This window comes from Brachyhypopomus gauderio, chromosome 16 (genome assembly GCF_052324685.1).
Source record: "Brachyhypopomus gauderio isolate BG-103 chromosome 16, BGAUD_0.2, whole genome shotgun sequence".
Classification (NCBI taxonomy): domain Eukaryota; kingdom Metazoa; phylum Chordata; class Actinopteri; order Gymnotiformes; family Hypopomidae; genus Brachyhypopomus; species Brachyhypopomus gauderio.
In genome coordinates, this window is record NC_135226.1 from 20585345 (window position 1) to 20600858 (window position 15514).

The 15514-nt window shown below is 46.1% G+C and overlaps 1 protein-coding gene across 1 annotated transcript; it reads right to left on the reverse strand.

The window, feature by feature from the left end:
- Positions 1 to 470: 470 nt before the first annotated feature.
- Positions 471 to 9197, reverse strand: pde9ac (phosphodiesterase 9ac). The gene is made up of 17 exons (XM_076976390.1): positions 9084 to 9197; positions 6744 to 6814; positions 6553 to 6630; positions 6388 to 6431; positions 6131 to 6185; positions 5957 to 6027; positions 5776 to 5863; positions 5552 to 5633; positions 5380 to 5454; positions 5186 to 5272; positions 4266 to 4370; positions 3360 to 3442; positions 3116 to 3272; positions 2819 to 2932; positions 2546 to 2650; positions 2313 to 2441; positions 471 to 2202 (listed from the first exon to the last, which is right to left on the reverse strand). Exons 1-17 carry the CDS (start codon positions 9150 to 9152, stop codon positions 2044 to 2046), a joined length of 1572 nt encoding a protein of 523 aa, XP_076832505.1. The 5' UTR covers positions 9153 to 9197; the 3' UTR covers positions 471 to 2043.
- Between the last annotated feature and the right edge of the window lie 6317 nt (positions 9198 to 15514).

A 15514-nucleotide genomic window follows, 5' to 3' on the forward strand; every position in this document is an offset into this window, starting at 1 on the left:
CCCCCCCACCACCACTCTGTTTGGTTCGCTTGAGTGAGACCCCCATCACACACACACACACACACACACACACACACACACACACACACACACACACACACACACACACACACAAACACACACACACACACACACACACACACACACACACAAACACACACACGCACAAACACACACACACACACACACACACACACAAACACACACACACACACACACAAACACACACACACACACACACACATACAAACACACACACATACACACACACACACACAAACACACACACACACAAACACACACACACACACACACAAACACACACACACACACACACACACACACACACAAACACACACACACACACACAAACACACACACACACAAACACACACACACACACACACACACACACAAACACACACACACACACACACAAACACACACACACACACACACACACACACACACAAACACACACACACACACACACAAACACACACACACAAACACACACACACACACACACACACACACACACACACACACACACACACACACACCTCTGCCCCACCTTGACTACTCACTTCGCCTCTCAGAGGTGGTTCTAGGGACCAAGTACTGCCAACTAAGTGATTTTGTCGCTATATTTAATGAATGAGGCTAGTCTCTCCTCTAACACACCTACATGGTTCCAGTCTGGTATGAAACAAGGTATGAAACAAGATGTATCAGAGAATCTTTGATCTGGACTCACGATAGTAACAATGTGGTAACATGCATCTGCAATAGCTCATAATTAATAATACAGATTATTTTTAAGCTCAGATTCCAACATGCAATACTGCAGTGCTAAAAGATGAAGTCAACACAAGAAAAAAAGAACAGGAGAATAAACAGCGCTGGTGTATGTATGCCTATGATATCTGAACAAGCCTCATAAACCAGTGAAGCAGGTGGACAGTAAGACTGTTCTACTGAGCACCGCCTCGCAGCCCTGTGGAGAAACCTTCACCCAGTTTCAGACATTTGAGCAGTTCTCATGCTCCTTTGGACTCAATCGACCAGGTGGCTGTCGTGAACAGCACCTTGGTTCAGGGGAGGAAGACCTTCAGGAAGGTTCAGGACTCCAGGAAGACCTCCTCAGCATTGCTTCACACAAGAGCTCCACCGACTCTGGGGGAACTGTCCAGAAAGTGAGAGGTGGGTGTCAGTGAAACCACCTCCAGTTTTCCCCTGTGAAAGGTTTCCTTGGCAAAATCACCAGAGGCAGCAGGAAACTCACCTTGCTAGTTCACAGCAAACAGAGAAAAAACACACATTCAGAGGAACAAATGGGACCAATAAACACAGCCCTCCTCACCAGTGAAACGAATGTGCTCATGACTTCTATGGCTTCTTTATTCTCTAGTTAATTTCCTTTTTTCAGTTGCCATGCAACAGGGTTTAAAGATGCCTAATGTGAATTTTGTCATTACTTCAGATTTAAGTCGCTGTGCTGACTTTGGGACGGCTGAGGATTGAGGGCTGTTTTCTTCAGGACTGGTTAAGAGCTTCTCCATGTGTTCATGATCAGCATGTGGTCACAAAGTGAAGCTAAGCAGTTTTTCTACAGTCAGTACAGTAAATACGATCTATGGTCTCACTGTTCGGGAGCTCAGCTAGAGTGAAAGGCACTAATCAAACTACAGCCAGTATTAACTTACGCAGAAGCACTCAGCTCAAAACTGAGATCTTCTTCCCTCCTAATGACATATTTTCTGTTTCTTTCTTCTGTGCCTCATCAAACAAAAGACACATCTTTATGTTAGCACAAGGTGAAACGGAGGCAACTGGGTCCTAAATCCTGAATATCAGGTCAAACATTCATGAACGTCTAAGCAAAAAGCCTCAGCGTTAAAACGTCAAGGAGTTTAAGAGCTTTGGAAATTTTACAAGATAGCCAAGAGAACTGTTCAGTATTTGTACAGCATTCGCTGAGTATTTCTTCAGTATTTGCAAAGATGTTTGAGATCATTCTGAGATCGCGCAGACCAAAACCCATCATGAATTTTTATTATTCATATGAAGGCTGTAGGCTGTAAGGAGTAGTGGAGGATGGTCTACCTCAGACATGGCATCATCTATCTGCTTCAGCTCTTCATAGTGGTCCCGGGAGTCCCGTAGGGGCTGGACCATGATCTCCTCAATCTGTGGGAAGAGCTGGACATGGACACACACACACACACACACACACACACACACACACACACACGATAGTCAGAATGCCTTTGATGGAGTTCACCCGCCCCCAGAAAGGCCCTGGTCCTCACCTTCATGACCGTTTCAAACATGGGGATGAGAACGAACTTAATGAAGCCGATCTGGGCAGTGGGCTTGGTCACTTTGTCTCTGTCCATAAAGGAAGCGACGGGCAGACCCTCCGACTTCTCTCGGTCACTCTGAGCAGAAACACACAGATCCATGAGTGTCCGCTGCAATAGCGCAGCCAGGATCCCAGCGGGAGGTGCAGGAGGTGCAGGAGGTGCGGGTGGTGCACACCAACCTGCATGAAGTACTCCTCCAGCAGACAGTCCACCCATGGCTCTGACACCTCCGTGGGGCGCACTTCGTTGGAAATGTCACAGCACTTAATCAGGAGCATCTTCAGCTATACACACACACACACACACACACAAACACACACACACCAACAGGGACACAAAGAGAGCTCTCAGGGACTGCGTTTGCGTGGCGTACCTGCTCTGCTGTGATTGGCCAGGGGGAGGAGGGCTCCGTTTCCTCAGCCAGATCACTCTCGGCGGCACGGCGTACATACACAGGTCACATGCTCCTTGTTGCTGAAGTCAAAGTTGTCCACTTTGTGCTTGAAGGAGTCCAGGATCTCCCCGTGCCGGACCATATCTGTCGCCAGAATCAGCGTAATGATGGCCTGCGAATGGAATGCAAATCATGTATACCTCACGACTGCAGTATCGTTCATCTCCTATCACCTCTAACCGAGTATTGTCTCAGAGTATTGGGCTCATGTCAGGAGTATTTAAGCGTTGGCACATGTGGACTCCTTCTGAGCTTAAGACGCACACATCGCACATCGTCGCATGCAGGAACTGGCCTGGCGTAATTCTTTGAAGGCTTCAGCATCCATGTTGGCAAAGATGTTGCACTCGGGGAGCGTGAGGATCTGGAAGGCCACGGCGCAGTGGTGGTTCTCCAGAGGAGAGATGTCGTTGTAGCGCACCGCTAGATCTGTACGGGCGTTTATCTGGTACCTTGGAGGAAAGACAAAATCACGTGTACGTGATTAGCGCACGGCTTACATAAACGTTTCTGATTAGCAGCAGCACTTAGGCTCGTACGTGTTGTTGTATCCTGGATGGTCCAGGTCATGGCACACTGCAGCAGTCATTAAAACGCCCAGATCGGTCAGTGTGAGCTTGTCCTGCAGACCAAAACCACAGAAAAATGCTGTGATGTTGTGATGTTATGATGTGATGCTGTGATGTTGTGATGTGATGCCGTGATGCTGTGATATTGTGATGTTGTGATGTGATGCTGTGATGTTGTGTTGTGATGTTGTGATGTTGCGATGCTGTGATGTGATGCTGTGATGTTGTAATGTTGTGATGTTGTGATGCTGTGATGTGATGTTGTGATGTGATGCTGTGATGTTGTGATGCTGTGATGTGATGTTGTGATGTGATGCTGTGATGTTGTGATGTTGTGATGCTGTGATGTGATGTGATGTGATGTTGTGATGTTGTGATGCTGTGATGTGATGTTGTGATGCTGTGATGTTGTGATGTTGTAACGTTGTAATGTTGTGATGTTGTGATGCTGTGATGTTGTAATGCTGTGATGTTGTAATGTTGTAATGTTGTGATGTTGTAATGTTGTGATGTTGTGATGCTGTGATGTTGTAATGCTGTGATGTTGTAATGTTGTAATGTTGTGATGCTGTGATGTTGTAATGCTGTGATGTTGTAATGTTGTGATGTTGTGATGCTGTGATGTGATGTTGTAATGTAATGTTGTAATGTTGTGATGTTGTGATGCTGTGATGTTGTAATGCTGTGATGTTGTAATGTTGTAATGTTGTGATGCTGTGATGTTGTAATGCTGTGATGTTGTAATGTTGTGATGCTGTGATGTGATGTTGTGATGTTGTCTTTCTCTCTCATTCCACTGTCATAACGTCAGTGTGTTCTGTGAGTGAATCCGAGAGTTGAATTAGAGTTTAAGTGGTCAGAAACTCATTTTCTCACCTGAAGGTCACACAGGTGTATCATGCCGTACATCATCTGACTGACACAGAAGCAATGGCGGAAGTTATGGAATGGGTTGTTACGGTAATTCTCCTGAATGGCAAGCTAGGAAAATATGCGCCAAATAAAATGACCATGATGTTTGTACAACACTCATGTATTTATACCTATAAGCCCAACAAGCAAGTCAAAAATCACAAGGTTCTAATTTCATATATGTGTTGGGCAGCTAGAACATTTAGGCAGGAAGAATTTGATGGTGAACCAGAACAGGATGACAAATAAACATTTGGATAACTAAACAGACAAGTACCGTATATATAGAAATGTGTTTGCATTTACCAAAATGGGATTTTGATAAAGGTCACCCTGATAACAATGTATTTCCAAATGACTAACTACATACAGCTGATTTATTCTCTTTTTCATGAGGAAAGCAGTTATATTTTGATAATGAGATTGAATATAGCATGGAATGTTATACAATTCAAATAAATTATCAATAACCAAATTATGTAATCATTAATTTTATTCTCAGCACAGTGAACAAAACAATAATGATAATAATAATGTGTGACTGTGTTAATAAAATGTGACTATGTTAATCAGATTGAATATTATAGTAGCAAGATTAACCACATAAGCTTGATCATGTGATCACTCTATCTCAATCTCTGATCATGTGACCAGTCTAGCTCAATCTCCGATCAAGTGATTAGTTGATTCCAACCTCTGATCATGTGATCAGTCTACCTCAACCTGTGATCATGTGAATAGTCTATCCCAACCTCTTTTTGTAATTATAATAACAAGACAAATGTTTCTGCCACGCCTACATGTTTCCAGCGCCGTGGTATAATTTGTGCAAACATGTGCTGCGTCCATGAACATAGTCTTGACCACAGTGACCACAGTCTTACCAGCCAGCGTTTGAGAATGATGGGGTTCATGTTGAACTCCTTCACCAGGCCAAGGTCATGGTACATGTGCTCCAGACAACTCAGCATCTGCAAGGCACACAGTGATATCACACCACGACATGCCACACGCAGCACATGAAAACCCAGAACTCATCATGCCTCGAAATGTTTACATTCCTCCGAGGACACCTCACTTCATTGTGTTCCCAGTGCCAGACATCAAAGGTTGGTTTCTTCAGAGCTTCAATCGTCTCCTGAGACAGCGTGTACTGAGGACGTGGAAAAATTGGGTGTGAAGACATTTTTTTTTTCTTCCCCGAGGCTGAATGTAATTGATTTGAAGCATGTTGCTGAGGTTCAAAGCACCTTTGGGTAGCTGGGGACATCGCGTCTGGGGGTTAATTTCTTTCCGTCTTCCGAGAAGTTGTACTTACATGGGCAGTTCACTCTAAAAAAAAGTGCTTAGTCACTGAGATGAAGTAGATTTGAACAGAACTCAAAGGATCCCAGTGGACTGCTAGGAATCATTCCAAATAATCAGTTGATTTGAATGAATTCCAGTAGTTGTTTGGTGAACTTTAGGTACTTACCGTCCTCCTGCTTTAGAGTTCATCTCATCCCTGAGCTTCTTCAGGTCGTCCTTACACCTCTCAATCTCCACAACCTTCAGGCCCTCTACTGTGAAGAACCCCGGCATCAAAACTTGGTCAACATCACAATAGCCATCACTAGGAACTAGTCCGGGGTCAAACGGGAGTCTAGAATACGTACACTGCACTCTCTTCTCCAGCAAAGCCAGCCTGTTTGTTATTTCAGTCTTCAGTTCGTCGATCTTGAAGGCCCTAGAGAGGAGAGAGAGGTTTCAGACAGGCACCCCAGCAGCTGAGGCAGCGTATTGAAGAGCGAGAGAGCTGCGGTCGCTGGGAAAACAAACACATCCGTCACCTGCCGAACTGCTCTGCCACCTGCGATAACACGTTCTGGAACGTTTCTTCTTTCTCTGTGGAGGGAGGTGAACAGGCTGTAAATCACGGCCAGACTTCCAAATTCAAGTGTGAAGGAACGAAGAAGCAGAAGTATAAATGTCATCAGTGTGGAGAGGCACATCACCGTGGGGCAAAACTGTGGGGTATTACCTCCCACTTTGGGGCAAAACTGCGGGGTATTACCTCCCACTTTGGGGCAAAACTGCGGGGTATTACCTCCCAGCTGTCCGCCCGATAGAGGCACAACTTTGTACAGTGAACTATACAGGGGAGATGGTGTGAAAACATATCAGCAATTCAGCTATCAAAATGCAAATCAAAGAATATTAAGTATAGAGACTCCCAAATGTGTTTGGCGTAGTTCCTTAGCAATCTGTCTACCTGGGGGAGTTGGTTGGCATGGTAGGATCGATAGACACCAGCGCCCCCTCAGGATTGATGAGCATTATATCTGTGTTCCTGCGGAGACACTTCCAGAGGTTTAGTGGGCGGAGATATACAGACCTGTGCCTTAAAATAACAACATTATAACTGGTATCAGGCATCTGGATGTAATGATACGGCCAACTAACCTGGCGATGTTGGAAGAGGAACAGAGCAGTTCTTTAATGTCCCTTGGACTGCAGTGGCGACTGAAAAGGACCTAGACAAACAGACACGGACAAAAGACAAACTGAAAATTTGGCATTTCCTGTGCAATGTAATTGTTTAAACCTTGTGATCAATTTATTGTTTCACATGATTGTTAATATGACTGTCTCATAGCCTACTGAGGAGATTAGCTAATAAGCTAACGACACAAATATGTCATGTCAAATGCACACGATTCTGATTTGCAAACAGAAATACGTGGGCTGATAAAACACAGTGCTTAAAGACGAACAAGCAGTTTTTGTTTCATTAGTGGCTGTGTGGGTTATTCTGTGATTTTACTGTGCAGGTACGGGACACATCACACAGCTCCATCTGTATGTTCTGATCTAGACACGACACCTCCCGCTCCAGACTGGAACTTTAGTTTCACAATCAGTTTAATATTGTATAAATATTATCATACCGACATCTTTCTATCCACAGTATATCAGGACCAGTGGTATTATGATAAGAGTATTGGCGTTGGAGAAGGTGTGGGGTCAGTAGTCAGGGGTGGGGTCAATAGTGTCTGGATACATGTCCACATCCACCGACAGCTGTCTGGTGGCGTGTTTGTTTTGTGGAATATCTTGCTGACATTTCCCACAGTCGGTGTGTAATCGTGAGAACGAGAGCGGTGTGTGTGTGTGTGTGTGTGTGTGTGTGTGTGTGTGTGTGTGTGTGTGTGTGTGTGTGTGGTCCTGAGGGAGAGTAAGCCGAGTGCCGTCTTCATCACGGTCACGTGGTCCTTGTCTTCTCCTTAGGGACACACACACTGTAGTGTGCTGACAATGAGGGCCCATGCAAGCCTGCCAGTGGTGGGCGTTGTCTTGGTGTTGTTATGGCAACTGACACCTGTGACACAAGCTGTCTCAGGTGTTCTTATTAACCTCGATCTGCTGTTTCTGGACCTGCTTTCGAGTCTCCTGATGTAACTATGGACTGTCTGCTTTGCGGCCTGTACGTTAGCGATCAGTATTGCACCGCCTTTTACCTACATGACTTAAAGAAGACATACGGTGTTCTCCATTGTCACTGAATACATTATGGAAATAACACAACAACGGTTTGGAACCTGTAATCTAACCTGGTCCAAAGAGACCTTGGTCTATTTACACACTGTTAGATATGATTAGCAGTGGTTATTGACGGTCCACGATAAGATAAATGAGACATTAGATGGCGTCGTAACAGTACGTTATGTTGCTACTCCATGACACACCTTTCATGACGGAGTTAGACGAGTGTGTCAGCCTCACACACAAACAGATCATGCTGTATATTCTCTTTTCTTCTTCAATCTATCTCATCTCCCAGATAATAAGAATAAGCTCAAACCTCAGCTACAGTTCCCCTGAAAAGCATCTGTTTCTAATAATGAGTATTTAAGGGATTGCACATCGTATCATATTTTATTTTATATTACACTGAACAGTCAAAGCTGATATGGTGATTCAGCTCCAGTCAGGAGGCTATTTGCACCATTACAACAGCAACCTCAAGGAAATGATCTGACATTTAATTGAGCTTGAAGCCAAGATAGTGGTGGTAGTGTGAGAAAACACACACAGGGGTGAGAGAACACACAGAGGAGTGAGAGAACACACACACAGGGGTGAGAGAACACACACAGGGGTGAGAGAAAACAAACAGGAGTGAGAGCACACAGAGGAGTGAGAGAACACATGGAGGAGTGAGACAGGGAAGAGTGGGACACACATGGAGGAGTGAGACCACACACAGAGGAGTGAGACACACAGGGAGGAGTGAGACACACGTGGAGGAGTGAGACACACATGGAGGAGTGAGCGATACATAGAGGAGTGAGACACACATGGAGGAGTGAGACACACAGAGGAGTGAGAAATACATAGAGGAGTGAGACACACATGGAGGAGTGAGACACACATAGAGGAGTGAGACACACACGGATGAGTGAGACACACATGGAGGAGAGAGACACACATGGAGTGAGACACACATGGAGGAGTGAGCGATACATAGAGGAGTGAGACACACATGGAGGAGTGAGACACACATAGAGGAGTGAGACACACATGGAGGAGTGAGACACACATGGAGGAGAGAGACACACATGGAGTGAGACACATGGAGGAGTGAGACACACATGGAGGAGAGAGACACACATGGAGTGAGACACACATGGAGGAGTGAGACACACATGGAGGAGTGAGACACACATAGAGGAGTGAGACACACATGGAGGAGTGAGACACACATGGAGGAGTGAGACACACATGGAGGAGTGTGCTGCCCACCTTCTGTATTTTGCCGTCCACGTCCAGGTAGACGGCTTTGGGGGCGTAGGATGAAGAGCTGGAGCCCATGTTGGTGTAGTTGAGTCTGTGAGCTGATGTAAAGAACCCCGAGAACCTCTCTACCCCTACGGAGATAGTCTGACCCTGCCTGACCCTGCCTGACCCTGCCTGACCCTGCCTGACCCAGCGCAGCCTGGAACAGGACCTGCTGCTCCTCGGACAAAACTACTCAGGAACCCCACGAAGAGCCTCTGCACATGACAAGATAAACAGACCAAGAAGATCTCATACAGACATACAGAGGAGTGAGACATCATCAAACATGCTAATTAAAATCCTACAGAGGAAGGCGAGTTGTACACAGTATACCTGCTATACCTTTAGTGTTCATACAGAAAGAAAGATGAAAAAATTAAATTTTCTAGAACATAATGCATTCAAATACTGCTTCTTATATTCCTTCAAATTGGTTCCCAAGTCGTTAAATTCCTTGTTGTCTTCTTCATATCTCACACCTCACCTCCTCCAGCCGAAAACCAAATCCGTCCCATACAACGTTGCACGCACGCCTGAATCATCAGAAATCCTTCGTCTTCGTGCTCATTTGGAGTGAGATGTTCAGACTGCTCGTGTGTGCAGAGGTGCACAGTGCTGCTGCCCTGTAGTGTGTGCAGTAGCCATCAGCTTCCTGGGCGCTCTGGACACACACCGGGCGAAGGGGGAGACATGTCAGGACTGGAGGACGCTTGAGGGTACTGTGTATAGTTGATGCGCTCTACTGTTGCCAGGGGACGGTTACTACGGTGAGAAAGCAGCTTGCTCTGTTCCTGCTGGATGTTGTGACTGAATGTGTGTTGTCACTTTTTATACATCAGGACTGATGTTATCTGATCCAACAGGTTTCTTTGTGCTGGACATTTAGGCTTAGTTTTAATGTTTTGACAACATGATGATCAATGATTTAAAGAGACTGGTATAAAATTACGATATACTAATATAAATATAAATAATATACTCCTCATAACCATACTAATAATAATTATTATTATATATATATGTTTTTTATATAAAATAATTACTTAGCCCTTTACTGTAGTATTGATACTAATGCTTTAGTGTAGTATGGACACTAGCCCCTTTAGTGTAGTATTGACATTGGATCTTTAGTGTAGTAATAATATTATCCCTTTTTTGTAGGAATTACTAAGTATCTTTAGTGTAGTAACTCACCTGATCATCTGATTCTACCTGACCAGGTGTCACAGGCATCATTCATTGATAAGGCATGTAGGTTCAAAGTCAAACTGCCTTTGGTCAGTAACCAAAAAAGCAACAAAGAGAACTTCCCCTCTCTGAAGTTCAAATAATTTGATAATTGTTTTACCCAACTTACCCCTGGGGGTAAAGACCTGTGCTTAACCTCCTCACGTGAGGGCATTTCAGCTCTCTGAGTGTTTTTCCGTCTAAATGAATGCTGTTTTAGAGTGCCGATTATACATAATGGCTCTTATCAACAAGGTGGAGTAGCTACTCGAATCAAGCTGTTGGGAACATGTGTAACGGTGTTCCACCATAAATATCTCGCTAAATCAGGGTTTGTCAGCTACATTACCTCCTGAAATATTCATAAATATTTTTAAGTGGGCATTTTATAAGTGGGCATAAATCACGTATTATTTTCCAAACCTTTCAATGCATTTGTGAAGTGTAATTCCACAGTGTGGTCCATACACAGGCGCTAGGGCTGTTTGGGTCAGCATGGGCAGAAAGCTCTGAGCTGAACTGGTAAAATCACGCCGAACATCTTGCTGCTCATGGTCTACACCAGAACCTCACATCTATTAACAAGATATGTCAGGTAGCAAAAGCTTTCATGTCCATGCATGGCATAAAAATAAAACATTAAGACCCCTGAGCAAGAGGAGAAGAAGTTAAAAGGACGTGGAATTAGGAGTCTTCCATATTCCTCCTCTCATCTGGGCCAGAATCGGCGCCACGTTAGCCCAGTTTCAACAAAGCCCTCATCTCATTATCATCATCACGTCTTTCTCTCAGATCTCTGGGTGCTTTTTTCTCCCCCAACAGCTTTTATTATTGAAATGCAATGTGCCGGCTCTGTTCTCCTTCGCATCCTTAATGAGGTGAGAAGTGATGGGCTAACTGGGCGCACTGCAGGGTTCTGGGTGCTGGTCAGATCTGAATTCTGGGTGTTGGGTCAGATCTGAGATCTGGGTGTTGGGTCAGATCTGGGTTCTGGGTGCTGGTCAGATCTCTGCCCACGTTCCAAACATGGCTACTCCTCCACCAGTAGTGAGCCCCTCCCAGCTGAGTCTGTGGTGTAGTAGTGAGGTGTGTTTCAGGTGTGGTGTAGTAATGGGGTATGTTTCAGGTGTGGTGTAGTAGTGGGGTGTGTTTCAGGTGTGGTGTAGTAGTGTGGTGTGTTTCAGGTGTGGTGTAGTAGTGTGGTGTGTTTCAGTTGTGGTGTACTAGTGAGGTGTGTTTCAGGTGTGGTGTAGTAGTGTGGTGTGTTTCAGGTGTGGTGTAGTAGTGAGGTGTGTTTCAGGTGTGGTGTAGTGGTGTGGTGTGTTTCAGGTGTGGTGTAGTAGTGTGGTGTGTTTCAGGTGTGGTGTAGTAGTGAGGTGTGTTTCAGATGTGGTGTAGTAGTGGGGTGTGTTTCAGGTGTGGTGTAGTAGTGAGGTGTGTTTCAGGTGTGGTGTAGTAGTGTGGTGTGTTTCAGGTGTGGTGTAGTAGTGAGGTGTGTTTCAGGTGTGGTGTAGTAGTGAGGCGTGTTTCAGGTGTGGTGTAGTAGTGGGGTGTGTTTCAGGTGTGGTGTAGTAGTGAGGTGTGTTTCAGGTGTGGTGTAGTAGTGGGGTGTGTTTCAGGTGTGGTGTAGTAGTGAGGTGTGTTTCAGGTGTGGTGTAGTAGTGGAGTATGTTTCAGGTGTGGTGTAGTAGTGGGGTGTGTTTCAGGTGTGGTGTAGTAGTGAGGTGTGTTTCAGGTGTGGTGTAGTAGTGAGGTGTGTTTCAGGTGTGGTGTAGTAGTGGGGTGTGTTTCAGGTGTGGTGTAGTAGTGGGGTGTGTTTCAGGTGTGGTGTAGTAGTGGGGTGTGTTTCAGGTGTGGTGTAGTAGTGAGGTGTGTTTCAGGTGTGGTGTAGAGCCCTGTGTTCAGGTGTGGTGTAGTAGTGGGGTGTGTTTCAGGTGTGGTGTAGTAGTGAGGTGTGTTTCAGGTGTGGTGTAGAGCCCTGTGTTCAGGTGTGGTGTAGTAGTGGGGTGTGTTTCAGGTGTGGTGTAGAGCCCTGTGTTCAGGTGTGGTGTAGTAGTGAGGTGTGTTTCAGGTGTGGTGTAGAGCCCTGTGTTCAGGTGTGGTGTAGTAGTGGGGTGTGTTTCAGGTGTGGTGTAGTAGTGAGGTGTGTTTCAGGTGTGGTGTAGTAGTGAGGTGTGTTTCAGGTGTGGTGTAGAGCCCTGTGTTCAGGTGTGGTGTAGTAGTGGGGTGTGTTTCAGGTGTGGTGTAGTAGTGAGGTGTGTTTCAGGTGTGGTGTAGTAGTGGGGTGTGTTTCAGGTGTGGTGTAGAGCCCTGTGTTCAGGTGTGGTGTAGTAGTGGGGTGTGTTTCAGGTGTGGTGTAGTAGTGAGGTGTGTTTCAGGTGTGGTGTAGTAGTGAGGTGTGTTTCAGATGTGGTGTAGTAGTGTGGTGTGTTTCAGGTGTGGTGTAGTAGTGAGGTGTGTTTCAGGTGTGGTGTAGTAGTGTGGTGTGTTTCAGGTGTGGTGTAGTAGTGTGGTGTGTTTCAGGTGTGGTGTAGTAGTGAGGTGTGTTTCAGGTGTGGTGTAGTAGTGGGGTGTGTTTCAGGTGTGGTGTAGTAGTGTGGTGTGTTTCAGGTGTGGTGTAGTAGTGAGGTGTGTTTCAGGTGTGGTGTGGTGTAGTAGTGAGGTGTGTTTCAGGTGTGGTGTAGTAGTGAGGTGTGTTTCAGGTGTGGTGTAGTAGTGGGGTGTGTTTCAGGTGTGGTGTAGTAGTGAGGTGTGTTTCAGGTGTGGTGTAGTAGTGTGGTGTGTTTCAGGTGTGGTGTAGTAGTGAGGTGTGTTTCAGGTGTGGTGTGGTGTAGTAGTGAGGTGTGTTTCAGGTGTGGTGTAGTAGTGAGGTGTGTTTCAGGTGTGGTGTAGTAGTGTGGTGTGTTTCAGGTGTGGTGTAGTAGTGAGGTGTGTTTCAGGTGTGGTGTGGTGTAGTAGTGAGGTGTGTTTCAGGTGTGGTGTAGTAGTGAGGTGTGTTTCAGGTGTGGTGTAGTAGTGGGGTGTGTTTCAGGTATGGTGTAGTAGTGTGGTGTGTTTCAGGTGTGGTGTAGTAGTGACGTGTGTTTCAGGTGTGGTGTAGTAGTGGGGTGTGTTTCAGGTGTGGTGTAGTAGTGTGGTGTGTTTCAGGTGTGGTGTAGTAGTGGGATGGGTGTCAGGTGTGGTGCAGTAGTGAGGTGTTTCAGGTGTGGTGTAGTAGTGAGGTGTGTTTCAGGTGTGGTGTAGTAGTGGGGTGTGTTTCAGGTGTGGTGTAGTAGTGGGGTGTGTTTCAGGTGTGGTGTAGTAGTGTGGTGTGTTTCAGGTGTGGTGTAGTAGTGAGGTGTGTTTCAGGTGTGGTGTAGTAGTGAGGTGTGTTTCAGGTGTGGTGTAGTAGTGGGGTGTGTTTCAGGTATGGTGTAGTAGTGGGGTGTGTTTCAGGTATGGTGTAGTAGTGTGGTGTGTTTCAGGTGTGGTGTAGTAGTGGGGTGTGTTTCAGGTGTGGTGTAGTAGTGTGGTGTGTTTCAGGTGTGGTGTAGTAGTGGGGTGGGTGTCAGGTGTGGTGCAGTAGTGAGGTGTGTTTCAGGTGTGGTGTAGTAGTGAGGTGTGTTTCAGGTGTGGTGTAGTAGTGGGGTGTGTTTCAGGTGTGGTGTAGTAGTGGGGTGTGTTTCAGGTGTGGTGTAGTAGTGGGGTGTGTTTCAGGTGTGGTGTAGTAGTAAGGTGTGTTTCAGGTGTGGTGTAGTAGTGAGGTGTGTTTCAGGTGTGGTGTAGTAGTGAGGTGTGTTTCAGGTGTGGTGTAGTAGTGGGGTGTGTTTCAGGTGTGGTGTAGTAGTGGGGTGTGTTTCAGGTGTGGTGTAGTAGTGAGGTGTGTTTCAGGTGTGGTGTAGTAGTGAGGTATGTTTCAGGTGTGGTGTAGTAGTGTGGTGTGTTTCAGGTGTGGTGTAGTAGTGAGGTGTGTTTCAGGTGTGGTGTAGTAGTGGGGTGTGTTTCAGGTGTGGTGTAGTAGTGGGGTGTGTTTCAGGTGTGGTGTAGTAGTGAGGTGTGTTTCAGGTGTGGTGTAGTAGTGAGGTGTGTTTCAGGTGTGGTGTAGTAGTGGGGTGTGTTTCAGGTGTGGTGTAGTAGTGAGGTGTGTTTCAGGTGTGGTGTAGTAGTGGAGTATGTTTCAGGTGTGGTGTAGTAGTGGGGTGTGTTTCAGGTGTGGTGTAGTAGTGAGGTGTGTTTCAGGTGTGGTGTAGTAGTGGGGTGTGTTTCAGGTGTGGTGTAGTAGTGGGGTGTGTTTCAGGTGTGGTGTAGTAGTGAGGTGTGTTTCAGGTGTGGTGTAGTAGTGAGGTGTGTTTCAGGTGTGGTGTAGTAGTGAGGTGTGTTTCAGGTATGGTGTAGTAGTGGGGTGTGTTTCAGGTATGGTGTAGTAGTGTGGTGTGTTTCAGATGTGGTGTAGTAGTGAGGTGTGTTTCAGGTGTGGTGTAGTAGTGGGGTGTGTTTCAGGTGTGGTGTAGTAGTGTGGTGTGTTTCAGGTGTGGTGTAGTAGTGGGGTGGGTGTCAGGTGTGGTGCAGTAGTGAGGTCTGTTTCAGGTGTGGTGTAGTAGTGAGGTATGTTTCAGGTGTGGTGTAGTAGTAGGGTGTGTTTCAGGTGTGGTGTAGTAGTGGGGTGTGTTTCAGGTGTGGTGTAGTAGTGAGGTGTGTTTCAGGTGTGGTGTAGTAGTGAGGTGTGTTTCAGGTGTGGTGTAGTAGTGGGGTGTGTTTCAGGTGTGGTGTAGTAGTGGGGTGTGTTTCAGGTGTGGTGTAGTAGTGAGGTGTGTTTCAGGTGTGGTGTAGTAGTGAGGTATGTTTCAGGTGTGGTGTAGTAGTGAGGTGTGTTTCAGGTGTGGTGTAGTAGTGGGGTGTGTTTCAGGTGTGGTGTAGTAGTGGGGTGTGTTTCAGGTGTGGTGTAGTAGTGAGGTGTGTTTCAGGTGTGGTGTAGAGCCCTGTGTTCAGGTGTGGTGTAGTAGTGGGGTGTGTTTCAGGTGTGGTGTAGTAGTGTGGTGTGTTTCAGGTGTGGTGTAGTAGTGAGGTGTGTTTCAGGTGTGGTGTAGAGCCCTGTGTTCAGGTGTGGTGTAGTAGTGGGGTGTGTTTCAGGTGTGGTGTAGTAGTGTGGTGTGTTTCAGGTGTGGTGTAGTAGTGAGGTGTGTTTCAGG

Coding starts and splice junctions, on each gene's coding strand:
- pde9ac (XM_076976390.1), bottom strand. CDS start 9,152: ATGGGCTCCAGCTCTTCATCCTACGCCCCCAAAGCCGTCTACCTGGAC. Junction 3,273..3,359: donor CATCCAGGATACAACAACAC/GTACGAGCCTAA, acceptor CTTTCCTCCAAG/GTACCAGATAAACGCCCGTA. Junction 2,203..2,312: donor TGTTTGAAACGGTCATGAAG/GTGAGGACCAGG, acceptor GTCCATGTCCAG/CTCTTCCCACAGATTGAGGA.